The sequence below is a fragment of the Rhinoraja longicauda genome, chromosome 3 (assembly GCF_053455715.1).
Source record: "Rhinoraja longicauda isolate Sanriku21f chromosome 3, sRhiLon1.1, whole genome shotgun sequence".
Classification (NCBI taxonomy): Eukaryota; Metazoa; Chordata; class Chondrichthyes; order Rajiformes; family Arhynchobatidae; genus Rhinoraja; species Rhinoraja longicauda.
In genome coordinates, this window is record NC_135955.1 from 66,085,501 (window position 1) to 66,105,206 (window position 19,706).

Genomic DNA, 19,706 nt, shown 5'->3' on the forward strand with positions numbered 1-19,706 from the left:
AACCAGCAGGCCAGGATCAACATCAGTCTGAAGAAGGGTCTCGACTCGAAACGTCACCCATCCCTTCTCTCCTGAGATGGTGCCTGTCTCGCTGAGTTGCTCCAGCATTTTCTGCCTATCTAGGCCACGATCACTGTTGGCGGTGACTCAGTCGAAACCCCAAGTTGTTATAAAGTGTTGTTGTGTAACACTGCCGGGCGTGCGAATGGGGTGGCAGAGGGGGGGCTGACATTGAAACAGACGCCTGCCTGTCTGTTACTCACAGTTCAGTGGGAAAAGAATGTGCGCAAAATCTCAGCCGGTGGTGGAGGATTAGCAGAGAATTACATCGTGTTATCCTTCGGGCCATGCGAGATTTTGTTTTCGGGAGAGGAGGGGGAGCTGGGGGGGAAATTGCAAGTTGCTAAATGTGGACAAGTCCTACTTGCCGACAACGCTGCAGCGCTCGGGCAATCTGTCCTATTGTAATTGGTACAGGGCACTCAACAAATGGATTTCCCCGCACGAGTCCTACATCCCCTTTGCAAATTCGCGTATACTAGATTGATCCATGTATTGTCTCTCCTAAATATTGCTTACCTCTTTAAGTTCTTTAGCCACGTCCTTTAAATCGCCCAGGACTAACTCCAAATCGTCAACAATAGTCTTGATCTGTTCTTTTACCTTTGCCTTGCAGGCTGCGCGCTCCGGTTGTCTACAGTTCCCTGACATTATTCGAGCGCGGTGCAAGCGGCAGAGTGGATCACCATATCGCACCGCTCTTCCCCATGACCTTCCTGCTTTCTTGCCGCCTCTGACTCAGTCTCCGAGCCTCTTGCCATCAAACCCAGTGCAACTGCGGGCTCCCAAGGACTGCGGAAATCTCGCCAGTACGCCTGCGTCAGTGTGCATGGCAAATTAGAAACACCAAAAAAAAAATGTGTAAGTAAATATTATTCCAACCTGGTTTCGATTAAAACCATCCCGCACTTGCTGACTAATAACGCCCTTGCCTCCTCGGAATTTAAACGGCGCCAGTGCTTCTCCCCTGCAAACTCTCCCTGGTTTGAAAGGAGACGGGGAGCTCCACTCGCCTGTACACCATCCATAGCCTGCCCTCCTCTCCTCGCTGCGCTGTGGAGCGGAGCCGGAGCAGAGCAGAGCAGAGCAGAGGCGACCCCGCTCCAGGTTTGTTCCTGGTGATCTGGAGAGCCGCCCAACTTAGCACGCTGTGGAAGAGCGCTGGCGACCCCGTCCCTGCCCAGCGGAGTAGCGGAGGCGGGCGGACAACCCTGTGATCGTCTCGGACAGGTCCATCAGCTCAAGGATAGACACGGAAAGCTGGAGTAACTCAGCGGGACAGGCAGCACCTCTGGAGAGAAGGAATGGGCGACGAGGGACTGACTGGGTGTCGGGGAAAGTGGTGGGTGGTTGGGGCGGGGAGGGAGGGAGGGTGTAGGGATAATCCGTTGTTTTGACCAATTTCCAAGCGCTCGAATCACCAGCGAGGTTCAGCCGGCAAAGAAAGTGGCTGGAGTCGTTCTCATCTCATGGACTCGGCTGTCGGATGCGAGAGGATAAACAGACTGCGGGATACCGCACACTAAGCTACAGGGTTCAGACTGAAGAAGGGTCTCGACCCGAAAAGTCACCCATTCCTTCTCTCCCGAGATGCTGCCTGACCTGCTGAGTTACTCCAGCATTTTGTGAATAAATCGATTTGTACCAGCATCTGCAGTTATTTTCTTATACTAAGCTACAGGGAGTTGGATGGAAATGACAGCGATCCGCTAACGGGACGGGACGAGAAGGAAGAGGGGGAAAAAAGATAAGGTCTAACTTCTCCGGGCTTCTGGAGAGCCTTGCTTTGATGTATTACAGGCGGACAGACCACCCGCGACTTGCCGCTGGCTATTTGCGGTCTATTTTAACATTGAAAATAGTAAGAGGTGGTGAATTTTCCCGGGGATCTCACAGTGGGAGAATCTGCACCTTCCGATCGAGTGGTTCTTGGTTTGAGGTCACGTTGTGCTTCAGAGCAGTTATTCCATCACTCTCCCCCACCACCCCGCCCCACCACTTACCAGCATCGCCGCTCGCACGCACATTACAGATATTGTACATCTCCCCCATACACACATCCCGCACACAGACATCATAAACCCCAGCGGGATCACCCCTAACATACATGGGCTACCTCCAAAACACATGCCATCACTCTAACGCCACCCTGCCACCCACACTCGCACATCACACATCTCAGATTATTAAGGGATTGGACACGTTAGAGACAGGAAACATGTTCCCGATGTTGGGGGAGTCCCGAACCAGGGGTCATAGTTTAAGAATAAGGGGTAGGCCATTTAGAACGGAGATGAGGAAAAACCTTTTCACTCAGAGAGTTGTGAATCTGTGGAATTCTCTGCCTCAGAAGGCAGTGGAGGCCAATTCTCTGGATGCTTTCAAGAGAGAGTTAGATAGAGTTCTTAATGATAGCGGAGTCAAGGGATATGGGGGGGAAGGCAGGAACGGGGTACTGATTGTGGATGATCAGCCATGATCACGGTGAATGGCGGTACTAGCTCGTAGGGCCGAATAGCCTCCTCCTGCACCTATTGGCTATTGTCACACAGACCACCCATTGATAAATACCACCCGCTACATCTCACACCTACGTCACCGACTTGACACCAACACACACATTCATCACCTCTTCCACTAACATGTCTTCACGTTCACAAGTTACAAGTAATAGGAGTAGAATTAGACCATTCGGCCCATCGAGTCTACTCCGCCATTCAATCATGGCTGATTTCTGCCTCCTAATCCCATTTCCCTGCCTTCTCCCCATAACCATTGACACCCGTTCTAATCAAGAATGTGTCTATCTCTGCCTTAAAAAATATCCACTAACTTGGCTTCCATAGCCCTCTGTGGCAATGAGTTCCCTCGCCCAACACAGACATGTACCCCACCCCACATCACATCGACGCGCACACGCACGCACACACACTTCCACCCACTAACATTATCAACTCGCATCCTTTACCCTCCTTCCCCAAACACAATTCCCCCACGGCGACTCACACAAACATCACCACTACCCCCAAACACATGTATACAGCAGCCCCAAACTCCCATTCCCCTCACACACTCACACTATTACTGCCACCACCCCCTCCCTATCTCCCCCCACCCCACCACCCCCTCCCTATCTGCCCCCTCCCTATCTCCCACCACCCCCTCCCTATCTGCCCCCTCCCCCACCCCACCACCCCCTCCCTATCTGCCCCCTCCCCCACCCCACCACCCCCCTCCCTATCTGCCCCCTCCCCCACCCCACCACCCCCTCCCTATCTGCCCCCTCCCCCACCCCACTACCCCCTCCCCCACCCCACCACCCCCTCCCCCACCCCACCACCCCCTCCCTATCTGCCCCCTCCCCACCACCCCACCACCCCACCACCCCACCTGCTCCATTGAGGTCAGGACACATGGAGCGGTGACTACCCGCCTCGTCTCCCGGGATCCTTGCTCCCCATCACCCTCCTGGTGGGTGGTGGTGGGGTGGGGGGGGGGGCTTCCTGCAGCTTGTGTGGGGTGGAATAAAATCCCACTCGGACATGGAACCAGGAGCTCTGCGGTGTGAGCGATCGTGTGTCAGAGTGAGCGAGACGCGGGTGCTGGAGACGCGCTCTGGTCACCGTTGCACAGCTAATCGCACCGAATCTTCAACCCCAATCCTTTAGCAACAACATCCAAGAAACCCATGCCCTGACTCGTTTTAAACCCCCCTGCCTTATTATTTAGGATGCCACCTACTTGTGTTAAGAGTGCGAGACCTATGATTACATGTTGGCCACACTCTCTGGTGTAACTCTCCCGACGTTCCCCAAAAGCCGCGGCTCAACGCATTGGAGCCTTGCAGGCGACGTTTCTGCGCTTTAGCTGAACCAGAGCAGTGAACACATTCTTGTTCACGAGTCGTAATCGAATGTGAGACTCGACAGTGAATCGCAGAGCCAGCGTGGGGATTATCTCCGCGGCTGCACGGAGCAAGACTTTGTCGCTGAAATGTCAACGAGCTTTCATTTGCCAGAGTTGCTGCCTGATTGGAAAACAAGCCAAAGGTGGCGTCAAATAAAGTGACCGTGAACTGTGAAATAAATAGTCACGCACGGCGCCCATATCTCCAAGGATTTTACAACCACAAAATCCCCCACCTCGCTTCCAGCTTCTTGTCCCTGACAACAATTGGTGGGAAGGAGGGTCCTGTCCATGTCTTCCAGAGATGCTGCCTGAACCGCTGAGTTACTCGGGCACTTTGTGGGTTTTTTTCTACTGGGATTTTTGTTTTTTGTTTAACCCAGGCTGTACCTGTACTACGCCTACCTGTATAGCTCTGCTCGATCAGTAGAACCGAATTATTTAGCTGACAGCGTCTCTCTGTTCTTGTCTCATCCGAGCAAGAGGGCAAGTTGAACAACTGCTTTTTAAACCGTGATGGGGGAAACAAACAGCTCCTCTTTCCTAATCCTGTGGGAAAGAAAGCAATTTGAAGTTTAAAAGTTGAACCTCCGAACAAGTGTGGGTTGACCAGACAAGATCTACATTACAGCGGGACCTGTGCACTTCTCTCCTGACCGGTTTTCCCCGTTAGTGCCGCACTTTCATTTCGATGTCGAGACAAGGAACTGCAGATGCTGGTTTACACAAAAGGACACGAAGTGATGGAGTAACTCAGCCGGCTTGGCAGCATCTCTGGAGAACATGGGTGGATAGGTGACGTTTCGGGTCGAGACACTTCATCACACATCGCTGTCTTTGAGCTGAACTTGCATTGTGGAGAAAAAATGGAAACGCATCGGGCATGCAAAGCAATCACTCTGTCATTTAATATTCATCTTAATGCAGTGATGTGCAACAAGGTTGTGGAACGCACACTCTTAAATGAAAATAAATACTAGCGACACATTAAATATAAAGCTAGGTGTCGCTCTTCTGGGACAATGTGTTAATCACCCCCAGGCTTTATGTTGAGCTTGTTCGGACTGTATTGTCATCTTCACTCCAACTATCTGACTGTCGTTTGAACATGCGTATGTTGCACTTTTAACGGACGAGTCAAGAAAATGACACGATAAAACGATGAATGCTAAAGGACAGTGTCGGGTGATGGAGGCTGATTTATAAATGCCAGCTAAACACACAACAACCACACGCTACGATACTTAAATCCGTGAAGAAAGCGGAGGAGAGTTCGGGGCGTTTACTTCGTGGTAAAAGTTAAACCTGGAGATCGGTTTTCAATTCGCAGGAAACGGCATCTTACTCTGATTTCAGTAAAGCAGACTGTTCTTTAATAGGGGCTGTGGCTTATAATCACTAACAGATGGTAAAATGATTTGCATGGATATTTTTAAGATCTCCCCGCCGATTCCATCAGTTCCCATGCTTGCAACAATAGGCAAGGGTTGTTGTTTGTTTGTGACCCTCCAAGCACGTCGTCATTAGAAAGGACAAACAGCCAGATGCTATCAGAACGGCGCAGAGCATCCCAGTGTTAGTTGTAAAATCATGCAAGATACTTAAAGCTTAACCATTATCTGATGGTACTCGCCCGGGGCGGGTAAGAATGGCTGAAGGGAAACATTGCACGGACGGCCACGTACAGGCAAGACATACACAAACGGCTGGATTAATTCAGCGGGTCAGGCAGCAACTCTGGAGAAAAAAGAATAGGTGACGTTTCGGGTCGAGACCCTTGTTCAGACTGAGAGTCTGAGTCACAAGCTGAGTGCGAAGCTGTGGAGTCGGACAGCAATCCAGACTTGCTCTTCGCAAAATGCCACTGCAACCCAGTGCTTTATGTCGGCAAGGCACCTCAGCGCTGAGGTGGATTCTTGAAGTAAACTGGACAGGACCCACAGCCCATAATCCGATATGATAAGCAGAAATCTATAACCGTAAAAAAAAAGAGTGGCTGCAGAAAACAAATACTTCAAACTGAACAGTTAAATGGAACTTTGATAGCCTGCAATAATATTCCCTGGAAATGGTAATATGAGCAACATATTTTAAAAGCGCTCAAAATGAATTAAATCCATCAATTATAGCAGTTCGTTGCCTCTCGTCAGACTTACTTCGAGCAGCTATCCAATAAAATAGGCAAATGATATTCTAAAACGAGGTCCAATAACAAAGCAGCGAGGAAAACTGGGGCAGAGTGTTCCACGGAATCACTGGCATCACCCGCGGAGTTACTCCAGCATTCTGTGTCTACCTTTGGTATAATCCAGCATTTGCAGTTCCTTCCTATCTCTATTTTAGACAAGATGCAATGAACATTTCCGAAACAACTGATTTTGCCCTGATCTGCCACCAGAGGGCTGCAGTGAGCAAAGCTTAATGCAAGGTCATGCAATCTCAGCTACAGCAAATTGCTGATTAATTTGAAAATAGAAGTCTTCCTTCTGAAGTATTTTTATAGCCCATCATATAAGGCTTCCATAAAATCTTTTTTGGCAAGCCCTGAAATTGCAGGATAATGTTTCCACTCTGTTTCTTTGCGTTCTGAGGAGGCCATGACGATACAGGCTCTGACGACTTTGCTGGAGATGGGCAGCTGTTACTTGATGTGTGTGTGGGTTGCTTGGTCTTTCTGCTAATTTTGCATGGTCTCCACATGCTCCCATTGCAGAAATACAAGATGCCTCGGATTGGTCTCTGGAATGTTGGAGGCTAAGAGGAGACCTGATAGAGGTATATACATTTTTGAGAGGCATAAATAAGGCAGTCAGAATCTTTTTTTTTTGCAGAATACCACAGTGGCATTTACCAGGTTTTTAGATAGGTGCATGGTTATGCAGGAAATGTAAAGATATGGATCATATGGAGGGGAGGAGGTTAGTTTAACCTGGCATCATGTTCGTCAGGGACATTGTGGGCCAATGTACAGCAACTACACTGTGCTGCACTGTTCTATGTTGTTCTGCTGCGTTGCTAGATATCTTTGATATATATCCTGGAGAGTAATAGGTGGATATAAGCGAGTTGGGTTTGTTGATAGTTGAACCAAGACCAGAGGTGAAAAGACAGAAGGTGTGAGGCAAAAGGATAGAAGAGTTGTGAATTGTGAACCCAGAGGAAGCAATGTTGGTGGAAGGGACCAGGAGAGGAGAAATAGGTGGAGCACAGTGGAAAAGGGTTGGGGGAGGAGGGAGGGTGGGGTGATATGAGGGAAGAAGGGAGAGGGGGAGGGTAATTTGTTATGTAAAATTAGAGAAATCAATGTTCATACCATTGGGTTGTAAGCTACCCGTGGAATATTCTATTCTATTCTATTCTATTCTATGGGGTGTTGTTCTTCCAGTTTGTGTGTGGCATCACTCTAGCAATGGAGGAGGCCCAAGACATAAATGCCAATTTAGGAATGGGAAGTGGAGTTAAATGTTTACCAACTGGGAGATCCGGTATGCTCTGGTGGACTGAGCATAAGTGCTCGGCTAAATGATCGCCGTGTCTATGCATTGTCTCATCGATGTACAGGCAATCACATTAGGAAAACACCGGATGCAGTAGACAAGGTGGACGTGAACTTCTGCTAACCTGGCAGCACAGCTGTGGTCCCTTGATTGAGGTGAGAGAGGAGATATAGGGACAGGTGATACCCACCCCCTCAACTGTGCCCCAAATGAATCCATTCATATTTCTCCCCTCCCCTTCCATTGCACCTCTGGCTTCACAATTCACAAGCCTTCAACCCTTTCGTCTCATAGCTTCTGTCTTTTCATCTCTGGTTATCAATCATACTAGCCTGAGAATATCACAGCAGGAGTTCCTGCGAACAGTGTCCTCGGCCCAATCTTCTTCAGCTTCTTCCCTCACTCAGATAGTGGATGAGGTGCCAAACATGCAGCCTGCATTTGCAGACTTGTTAGCGCTGCTTTCAGACAGGCAAGTGGAGAGCTTTCCAGCTTACGACTGACGTGCCCTGGAGATGGTGGGAAGTCCTTGCATTGTCAAGAGGTGAGTCACTTTCTGCAGGATAGCAAACCTCTGATCTGCTTTCATTGCTATCGTATGTGACTAATCCAGCTGAGTTTCTGAATAATGGTGAATCTCAGAATGTTAATAATGGGGAACTCAGCAATATTACTACCATTGAATATCAAGGATAAGGAGGTAAGACTCCCACATTTTGGAGATGGTCACTGTCTAGCATTTGTATGGGGTGAATGCTACTTCGTCGTTCATGACCAAATGTTATTTCATTTTGCTCCATGCAAACACAGGCTGCTTCATTTGATGCGGAGCTGATTATGAAATGGAAAATTGTGCAATCATTCACCATTTCTTGTGAGATTTATTGAAATGGTTACAGATAATTGGGCCTAGCCCACTGCAGTAACTCCTGAGCTTATATCCTGCAACTGTGATGTTTAACTTCCATCAATCACAGCCATCTTCCTTGTGTAAGGTCTGACATGTCCCATTTACACAAGTCCTACCTGCTTGCGTTTAGCCCATATCCCTCTAAAATTATCTTATTGCACCTGTCCAAATGTTTTTTTTTAAAGATTGTGAGAGTCCATGCCTCCTCTGACAGCTCATTCCATATACCTACCACCTTATGTGTAAAAAAGGTTGCCCCTCAGGATCCTATTAAATCTTCTCCCCTCACCTAAAGCTTATGTCCTCGGGTTCTCGATTCCCCTACTCTGGGCAAGATACTCTGTGCGTTTACCCAATCTATTCCTCTCACAATTTTGGACACCTCTATTAGTTCACCCCTCATTCTCCCGAGTTGCAAGATCATCCCTCATCTTCCTGGGCTCCAAGAGCAGTTGCTTTCCCTCACCATCCGGATGCAATCAGATTCTGCCTTTCAAAAGTAAAATGAGGAAACTCCTTGTTGCAATGATCACACTGACTGGCGAAAGGCTCCAAGCGCCACAAATCTTCCTCCTGTTCCTTTATTCCTGGGTCACAAGTGGTTTGATTTTAGACTTGGTCCTTGGATTCGGTGTCAGTAAGAACATCTGTAACCATTCTGCATATTTCCTGCAACTAGACAGGACTTTCAACTCGGCAATGTTCCAAGTACCACCTATTTAAAGCAAAGATAAGGTTTTTTTCCTCCTGATGAGATGGTTGATAACCTTTAGGACTGTTCATTAAAAAGTCATGAAGTAGAGTCTTTGGATATTTTTAAGGCAGAAGTAGATAGATTCTCTGAAAGCAAGGGGTGAAAGATTATCACAGGTACACAGGAAAGCAGAGATGGGCTCACATTCAGTTCAGCCATGAACTTGTAGATAACAGAGCAGCACACAACTCCTCATTAATATGATCTTGTGTTCTTATGATGATATAAAAACATATTTAGCAACTACATTATAGCCTTGAAAGAGCTCTCTAGACTCAGAAACGTTGATATGTTTTAGATCCATGCATTATGGGACAAGTTTGTATGTGGCTTAAATGAAGAATGGATTCAGCATAAACTGTTAAGCATGAGAAACTTCACAAATGACCTATTGACACAAGAAACTATAGATGTTCGAATGTGGAAGGATATAAATAACTGCTGGAGAAATTCAATGGGCAGCATCGTTGGCGGAAAAGGAATTGTCAATCTTTCAGTTCAAAAGCCTGAGTTATGACTGAATGTGGAGAGGGAAGACAGTTGGTAAAAAGAGGAGATGGGGGGGAAAGGTGAGATAGGGGCTACTATGACCAAGCTTTCAGTGGATATGACAACAAAAGTTCCAGACAATTCCATCCATAAGCCAACAAAGAATTGATTTGTCAAAAGGCAACAGAGAAAGCTCCATCCCAGAAACAAGACAGTACCTCATAGTTGTAAACTGCACATTTTCTTGCTCAGGGACTAATGCCTGTCATTCCCTTTGCACCTGGTCCTTTAAGGAGACAAAGGGGCTACATGTTCCAGAAGAAACAGCATGTAGCAAAAGAAAGCAAATCCAAATATAGAGTAACAAAACAGTTCAGTGAATAATTTAAGGCGGAGGCAGATGGATTATTGATAAATAAGGCAATGTTACTGTGGTTACAGTGGGCAGAGTTGGGGTCACATTAAGATTAGCCAAGAGATAAATGGCACAGACTTGAAGAAGATTGAGGAAACTGCAGAAATCTGCAGGAAACTTTAGCAAAACACAAAGTGCTGCAGCAACTCAGTGGGTCAGGGAAAATCTGTGGAGGGAATGGATTGGCAATGTTTTGGGATAGGAACCTTCTTCACACCTCATAGGCAGTGTTTTGGGTGGGGATGCTTCTTCAGACAGAGGAGAAGTTGTGCAGGCTAGAGAGGTGATTTTGTACTGGTGTATAAAATCATGAGGGGAATAGATAGGGTCTTATTTTCCTCGGAAAAAACTAGAAGGCATAGGTTTAATATGCGAGGGGAAAGATTTAATAGGAATGTGAATGGCAATCCATGGTTTGAACTGCCACAGATTCAATCCCATTGCAGACTACATCAATGTGACAACCCTTGTCTCATTTTTGTTCCCTACAGATGTATGACACCTATCCTCCAACAAGCTCCCTGCTAGAATGGAGCTAATTTTTTTTTAAACAAAAGGTTGTTTTCTTTTAAATGTCTCTTCCTACTGTACATTATCTCCACTCTAGAACCATGTTCATGCCAGCCTCAGTCACTGAGCTGCATTTGCAAATATACATGTTCAAAGACATGGCATTTGCAAATATACATGTTCAAAGACCAAGCACCATGGTTTAATGCACTGAAGCATGTAAGAGGATGGGTCTTACACGAAACAACTGCAAAACAAGCACCATTACAAACTATCCCACTCCATAGTACCGTTCAGGTGGCACAGTGGCGCAGCGGTAGAGTTGCTGCTTTACAGCGCCAGAGACTTGGGTTCAATCTTGGCAAGAGGTGTTGTCTGTACGGAGTCTGCATGTTCTCCCTGTGACTGAGTAGGTTTTCTCTGGGTGCTCTGCCTTCCTCCCACATCCCAATGACGTGCAGGTTTGTAGGTTAATTGACTTTGGTAAATTTGTAAATTGTCCCGAGTAGCAGGAGAGTGCTAGTGTATGGATCACGGGTCGGCACGGACTTGGTGGGCCGAAGGGACTGTTTCCGCGCTGTATCCCCAAACTAAAAGGTTGTTTTTGTTTTATTTGACTTTCTACATCTCACCACTCTAGAACCAAGTTCATGCCAGCCTCAATCACTGAGCTACAGGATGAGGATGACATTTGCAAATATTCATGGTCAAAGAGCAAACACCATGGTTTAATGCACCATGGTTTAATGCACTGAAGCATGTAAGAGGATGGGTCTTGTACGAAACAGCTGCAAAACAAGCACCATTACGAACTATCCCACTCCATAGTAACGCTTGGGTGGCCCAGTGGTGCAGCGGTAGAGTTGCTGCTTTACAGCGCCAGAGACTTGGGTTTGATTCTGACTGCAGCTGTCGGTACAGAGTTTGTATGTTCTCCCTGTGACTGCGTGGGCTTCCTTCAGGTGCTCCGCTTTCCTCATACATCCCAAGACGTACAGGTTTGTAGGTTAATTGGCTTCGATAAAATTGTAAACTGTTCCTAGTAGTAGGATAGTGTTATTGTACAGGGGTGATCGCTGGTCAAAGCAGAATCGTTGGGCCGATGATCCTGTTTCCGCACTTATCTTGAAAATCAAAAGCCTAAAGCACTGACCCCCTACAATAGAACCCCATGATTATGCCCCAGAAACTTGTACCACTTTGCAAATCTCATGAGTCACCTGTCAGCAAAGGCATTCATCGATAATTGAATTCAGCATTGTCTCAATTTTGCCGGTGCAGCCTAGGGCGGCAAGAGGAACAGTGCTCAAAGATCAAAGTCTCAAACCTGGCACAAAGCTCTAGAGGCAGCAATGATCCTTGCCCTCTGAAACATGCAGTGTCTGCAGAAGGCGTAAAGCCCTAGAAATGCATCACCACCAGTCTGTCCACAAACCCTCACAAATCCCTTGACAGACAAAGCAAATGTAACACAAAGATGACAGAAAAATTACTTCAAGGACCTGCCTGAACAATCCCTGCAGCAGGGTCCACTAATCACACATTGGCTTCATCAGTCACAATGTAAGTCATCCACAACTCTGAGGAACAGCTTCAGAAAAAAGAAGAGGAGATCTCACATTGTAATTGTCATCTTGTTGAATAGTGTACGTGGGCGTAGATTCTTCCATTTATAGATATAGGATTTGCATTTTCTTTTAATTTGGTGACCAGTCTAATTGTTTAAATATAGCATAGTTTGACCTGGGCTGTTGGTCACTGCTGTGACGTTTAGGGTAGTAACATGTAGAATGCAGGATTTTCTATAAGGTGACCATATGTGATAATGATTGTTTTTATGCGGAAATTCTGCTGCACTATTGACACGTCAATGCAGTTTCCTTGGTTAGCCTCAGTTATTAAAGTGGGCTGGTAATTTTCAAAAATCCAAAGCAAAACATCTCTCAACAAATACAGAGCAAGGTTATTTTGTGAGTAATTTTTTTAATACATTCAAGCACTAAGGGCAAATTGCTATATGGATATAAATGGAAGATTGACCTATAGATGGTTCTTAATTATTTTTCTCAACAGTTCGGTCATCTCTTCATTCAGAAAACATAGTATTTAATGTTTAAAAAACTTTGGATTTCTTCAAAATTCTTTAATAGTAATAGATTCACAGTCTAGTCAGCCTCTAGTTTCAAAAGTATAATTTGGATTTTACTATTTATAATTTTTAAAGTTGTGCCATTTTGAAGTATTGATCATTATAATTGAAACAAATCAAACTAAAGCTTTCTGCTTTTGAGGCTAATTTTTGCAATTAATGTTCATTCCATATTTTTAATTATTCTGCAACTGCAGATTATCATAGTTACATGACTGGAGAGAATCCATCAGCAGCAGGTTGTAGTCAAGCATGTTGGAAGAGATTCTCTCCAAATGACAATCAATTTAATATTACTGACTTAGCATTGAACGCCAATAATGTTTGCTTTTAAAGATACATGCAATGACTTACAGATTGCTATTCATGACATCCCGTCACAAGAACAATAGATATAAACTATTGCGCACAAGTTGGTTATATATGGTGTACGTGTTATAAAATTCAGTGGAATAATTTGCAATTCCTCCATGGTGGAACTTTGCTCAATGTATAGTTAAAACCTTCTCTTTGACTTGCATTTGTCAATGATAAAGAGGGAAAAAAAACCTTAGATATACTGCTTACATACAATAGCTTGGGAAATACTCTTCTATGTGGAATTTTGGTCTTAATTACACAAATACTGAATTTATCCTGAAGATTATCCTGACAAAGGACTAAATGGTTCAGCATTCTGCTTTTTAAAATAGGCTTGAATATAATTGACCTCAAAGCATTCCCCTGGAAGATTGGATTCACTTTTGGAGAGAAAACAATATGTGTGGTATGTTTAGAAACATGCAACAGTGAAATGAATAACTCTAGTTATGCCAAAACCTGAATGTTGAACATATTTTGAGCTGGCAAGATACAGGCAATCAAAATATTGAAACGGTTTAAGTATCCCAGTTGAACAAACTTCATGGAATAAACTTTAGCTTTGATGTACATTTCTTGCAGTCTGATAACAAAAGGTAGATGTAAGCAAAGTAAACAGGTGCTGCATGAATATTATTCACATTGTTGACTCCTTGAGATAACATTGCTACCAATTTCATCAGATAGGACACTGCAGTGATGCATCTCTTTTTTTCAGTGTAAAATATTAATTCTAACCATCAGATTTATTTGACAAAAAAAGCTTTTTGCTGTACCTCAGTATACGGGACAATAATAAACAAAACTCTCTCTATTTAGTTTAGTTTAGTTTAGTTTAGAGATATAGTGCAGAAACAGACCCCTGAACCCTCCAAGTCTCCGCCGACCAGTGTTCTCCATACACCAAAACCATCCCACACACTAGGGACAATTTACAATTTTTACCCAAGCCAATTAACCTACAAACCTGTACGTCTTGGAAGTGTGGGAGGAAACCGGAGTCCCTGGGGAAAACCCACACGGTCACGGGGAAAACGTACGAACATCTTTCAGATAGCATTCGTAGTCAGGATTGAACCTAGGTCTCTAGCACTGTAAGGCAGCAACTCTACCACTGTGCCACCCTCTAATTTCATTTAGTATTACCAAATATTAGGTAGTCTGTAACAAACAGAAAGCAACTTGTACATTGCATGGTGCAGTCTCAGAAAATGGGCTGAGAGGGTTTCTTGTCGATGTATGCCTCCACGAATAAAGGCTTGTAAGCAATTAATTACTTGGCTATTAGTTCTTTCACCACCTGGTTCTCTGCGTTTAACAAAATTTGAACGGCAGGTGGCCAAAACACCAAAGTTAGTAAGTGAAAGAGAAGATGCTAATGATTTATTGTCTTGCTGCTATAAATAGTCGGAAGTGCTTGGACGTAATATCATGCCACTGATTTTCCACTGTGGCTCAGGTATAGGTTCCAAATAGCAGTGAGTTTGAAGCTCTTTCTTATTAACGTTAATTCTCCAGCGTAGTGTCATGAGAAAGAAATGAACTAAAAATCCCAAATTGCCACAATAGCTGGATAACCTTTACTGATCGAACAATACAATCTACCGAGGAGCTCAACAAGCTGAGCCACATCGGTGGGAAATCGGTCCATTTCTTGAAACCTGCTGTTATGGAAGCTCAGTTAGTGACTGTGTGAAACTCTCATTAGTAGATTTTTGGAGACTGTGGATCTAGGGAAATGTGGATAATTGGACATAAACATTGCGGTTGGTCGTGATCGTAATGAGTATTGGAGCAGAGGGTATGGTGCCTACTATGTGCAAGGTTTTATTTTTATTAAATTGAGCGATTTTTACCTAAAGGTATCAATCAGTCTTCCTGGAAACAACTGTGGAGGCTCAGTTCTACAATTGTATAATGACTTATTAAAAGTAAATTATTCTGATAATTTTTATTAAAATCTAAACTTTAACCTTCATAAAAATCTTGGGGTTTTTTCTGTCGTTTCTGTCTTAATATAATCTAAATTTATTTTCCATTCCTCTGTATCTGTTTCTGAACGTTGCTATATTTTAAAAAAAACCTATATATGTTTTTATTTACCTTGTATGGAAGAAAAATTAATATCCTTCCTTACTTAGTTTTGATTGGAATTGAACAAGGTAACGAAAGGGTGCTTGGATGTGACAATTGGCACCTCTGATTAACCAGGTTCAGAAGAGGTTCGTGGGAATCGGCAAAGTAAGATTAGACGTTTTACCTCTTTTCTGGGAATGTGTTGAAGGGTGGATGGTAAATGTAAATGTGAAATAGTGGCGGAGATAACAAAGCTTGTTTACACTTCTGTGAGATGTTACAGATCATGACCCACCCCATTGTTCATGTCCATTCTTTCTATCTATCGATGTAATCTTTATCTTGACTATACATCCATTTCTCTTTTGAGGGCTAGTTATTGTTCCAGTCAATATATGAAGATGTGCATTCCAAATCCTAAACAATAAAATATAAGAACCGTACAGCACAGGAACAGCCCCTTTGGCCCACAATGTGTGTACCCAACATAATACTAAGTTAATGTCATCTTCTCTGCCTGCATGGTTCTATATCTATCCATTCCTTCATATCAATCTGACCACCTAAAAACCTCTTAAATGCCTCTATCATATCTGCCTCCACCACCACCCTTGGCAACAGGTTCCAGATACCCACCATTCTCTGTGTGAAAAAACATGCCCTGCATATCCATTTAAAATTTGACCAGCTCACTTTAAAGCTATGCTCCCTGGCTTTTGACATTTCCACACTCTTTGCTTAAAACAAAGAGTTACCTCTGATCATTTTTTGCCAATCACCTTAATCAATAACATTTCCTTCGTAACTATTCTCTTGCATTTACTGGACTTCCAGCTTTTCTATCAGCTGCACACTGATCTTCATGTTCCCAACTCCAAGAAATTGGAACAATTCCATTGTATCCAAGTATTTCGCATTTGTAAACATCTTCATTAAATCCCCTGAGATTCCTTTGGTTCAGTGAGAGCAACCAAGGAGTTCCAAGTGTATCCACATATTTACAAGCCTTTATCTAAAATCTAGTTTACTTTAGTTTAATTTAGTTTATTATTGTCACATGTACCGAGGTACAGTGAAAATCTTTTTGTTGCGTGCTATCCAGTCAGTGAAAAGACTATGCAAGATTATAATCAAGCCGAACACAGTGTACAGATACAGGATGAAGGGTATGAAGTTTAGTGCATGATAAAGTCAAGTAAAGTCCGATTAAAGATAGTTCTAAAGTCTCCAATAAGGTAGATGGGAGGTCAGGACCGCTCTCTAGTTGATGAGAGGACAGTTTAGTTACCATTTGAGAACCATTTGAGTACACCTCGTCAGTATCCTCTCCAAACATATATGTCCTTGATGATGAAGATGATGATGATACTATATTGTCACATGTACCTAGGTACAGTGAAATTATCTGTTTCGCATCCAAACCGGTAAAATCATACAACAGACCAATGCTAGGCAGTACACAAAGAGTCTGGCGCCGACAAAGTTACAAAAAGGTAATCGAACAGTCTTATCTTCTGCTCGCAGCGGTGAAGGTGGCTAAAGTTTGTCCCAAGTGAATATGCCCTGAGCCAATGTATCCAAGAAATGTTAGCCTTCTACAGCAGGGGTCTCCAAACTATAGCCCGCGGGCCACATCCGGCTCGCCAAGAGATTTTATCCAGCCCGCCAAGAGATTTTAACGCATTCCGTGCTGCAGCTCGGCTTCCTCCATCTTCTCCCATTAGCCCGTCTCCGGCTCCCTCCCGGCGCTCTGAGTGTCCCGACACCTCTCCCCGTTCCTGCTCTCCTCGCTCCTCCGGGCTCGGTGCCCCTGCTCCGCGCCTCACTTCCTGCGGCTCTTTGACCCCCTCGCCGCTCGCTGCTGGCCCTCCAGCCCTTCTCCCCGCTTGCCATCTCCGTCAGCTGGGCTGCCAGACTCTGTTTCCACTTGGCCAGCACTCAACACCTCGAGGCTGGGTCCGCCGAGCAGAGCCGTGTCCTGGCCCAGCGCCTGGCCCAGCACTCGCTGCTTGTGCCCCAGCAGATCTTCCAGGCCCCTCGGCTCGGGTTCTTCCCGCTGCTCCCAGCTCGCTCAATCCCATCCTTTCCTCCTCCTCCTCCGCCTCCTCCTCCTCCTCTTCTCCCCCGGTCAGCGGCCCTCTGTGTCTCGGCCTTGCTCTCCTGCCTCCCTTCCCGGCCGTATTTCCCCTTCTCCCGCCAGCTGGCCAGACATCTTCCCAGCTGCTTCTTACGTCCGCGGGCTTTGCAGCCCTTCTCCTGGGTCCTCTTCCTCCGCCGGATCCTCCAGCTTCTTCCCTATTTTTTACAGCACAAAAATTGACCATTTTGGCATTTTTTTCAAGATAAGAACGTACATGTTGCACGTGTGTTACTAGTGTATGCCGGAAGCATTTATTTTACTTAAGTTCTTTTTTGAGTTAATTAAATTTATAAAACTGACATTTCTTTATTTTTTCCTACGGCCCACAATAATGTGCCAAATATATAATGTGGCCCTCATGCTGAAAAGTTTGGAGGCCCCTGTTCTACAGCATACCAAAAGAGCCATAAATCAGGGAAGAGTTGTTTCATTTCTTTATTCCTGGTACAGAAAAAAAGTCTTGCAGGGCTTGTTGACTTCCTCACTTGCAATCTGAAATGTGCACTCAATAGGAAATACTTTAAGGGAGCTAAATGCTTTAAGGGATAATGCTGACAAAGAGTGCTGCATTGTAATGTCAGATTAATCAGAGCCTGTTTCTCCTGGTGCAGAGCAACAGAAAGCCTTTGAGCTTCCACATCATTTGCATGATTACAGGGCCAACCACTGCTTAGCACACAAAGCCCAATGCCCTAATCAAACTGTTCTGGTCTCAAGTTAATTTGTTCCATCAGCCAGAGCATTTCCTTCTCATTCAAACTTCTAAAGTACCTAACAATCAAATTTCAACAGAACCAGAATGATACATTTCCATTCAATCAGCCACCAACTGGTGTACAGTAGAGAGCCAACTAACAGGTTGCATTATGGCCTTAGGTAGATACAAAATGCTGGAGTAACTCAGCGGGACAAGCAACAACTTTGGAGAGAGAAGGAATGGGTGATGTTTCGGACTTTTTCAGACTTCATTCCTTCTCTCCAGATGCTGTCTGTCCCATTGAGTTAATCCAGCGTTTTGTCTACCTTCGGTGTAAACCAGCATCTACAGTTCCTTCCTATGCATTATGGCCTTGTTCAGTAATTTGAATGGCCAATAATGAATGCGGCTACAGAAAGTGGTGGACATTGCCTGGTCCATCACAGGTACTGAGCCCACCACTATCGAGTTGATCTACAGGAAGTGATGCCTTAAGAAAGACCCACGCCATCTTGGCAATGCTTTCGTCTCACTGCTACCATCAGCAAGAAGGTACAGGAGCCTGAGAACTGTTACCTCCAGGATCGAGAACAGCTTGTTCCTATTAGTCATCAAACTCTTGAATTGCCACAAACCACAAACCACAAACCTACCTCATCAATGACCTACTATCGACTTTGTATAGGTTGCACTATGTACTTCAGTTGCACTATTATAGTCTGGTTACCCAGTATAACTGGAAATTTATCATATTATTGTTTATTGTATACCTATTGTTGTGTTGTGTTAATGAAGGCTGTGAAGGCCAAGTCAATTAACATTTTTTAAGGCAGAGATGGATAAATAATTGATTAGTACAGATGTTTCAAGGTTTCAAGGTCAAGGTCAGTTTATTGTCACGTGTACCAATTAAGGTATAGTGAAATTCGAATTACCATACAGCCATATTAAAAAAAAGCAACAAGACACACAACTACATAAAAGTTAACATAAACATCCACCACAGTGGATTCCACACGTTCCTCATGGATGGAAGGCAATAAAGTCCAATCTTCTTCCTCTATTATTCTCCCGCGGTCGGGGCAGTCGAACCATCCGCAGTCAGGGCGATCGAAGCTACTGCAGCCAGCGGTCGAAGCCCCCGCGTTGGGGCGATCGAAGCTCCCGCATTGGGGCGATCGAAGCCCCCGCGTCGGGGCAGTTGAAGCTCTTGCAGCTTGGAGTTCCTGAGGTCGGTCTCTAACCAGAGACTGCGAGCTCCGCGATGTTAAAGTTTGCAGGCTCCCGCAGTTGGAGCCCCAAAGTCGATTCCCGGCAAGGATTGCGAGCTCCGTGATATTAAGTCCGCAGGCTCCCGTGGTGGAGCTCTTGAAGTCGGTCTCCAGCAAAGGCCGCTAACTCCTCGATGTTAGGCCGCAGTGCGGATGGAGATACGATACGGAAAAAAATCGTCGAGGTAAGAGATAAGTTTCCCCCAACTACCCCCCCCCCCCCACCCACCTCCCATATAAAACATGCTAAAGAACACTAAAAACATACATTTAACACATACAAACAAACAACAAAGAAGGAAGGGACCGACAGGCTGTTGGCGAGGCAGCCATTGCTGGCGCCACCAGATGTTAGATGTCAGGGGTTCTGGGGAGAAGGCAGGAGAATGAGATTAATAGGTAAAGATAAATCTGCCTTGATTGAATGGTGGAGTAGACTAGATGAGCCAAATGGCCTAATTTTGCTCCTATC

The 19,706-nt window shown here is 45.0% G+C and overlaps 1 protein-coding gene across 2 annotated transcripts in view; it reads right to left on the reverse strand.

Moving 5' to 3' along the window:
* Nucleotides 1–4,454, reverse strand: part of prr16 (proline rich 16) — a 187,523-nt gene extending 183,069 nt beyond the window's left edge. The window contains exons 1-2 of one of the 2 annotated variants that reach the window (XM_078397016.1): nucleotides 4,372–4,454; nucleotides 580–875 (exon numbers count right to left, since the gene is read on the reverse strand). In XM_078397016.1, the coding sequence (XP_078253142.1) occupies nucleotides 580–711 (132 nt within the window). In that variant the 5' untranslated portion in view covers nucleotides 712–875; nucleotides 4,372–4,454. Of the gene's footprint in view, nucleotides 1–579; nucleotides 1,302–4,371 lie in introns of those variants that run through there. The other variant, XM_078397017.1, reaches the window with a different exon arrangement.
* Nucleotides 4,455–19,706: the final 15,252 nt, after the last annotated feature.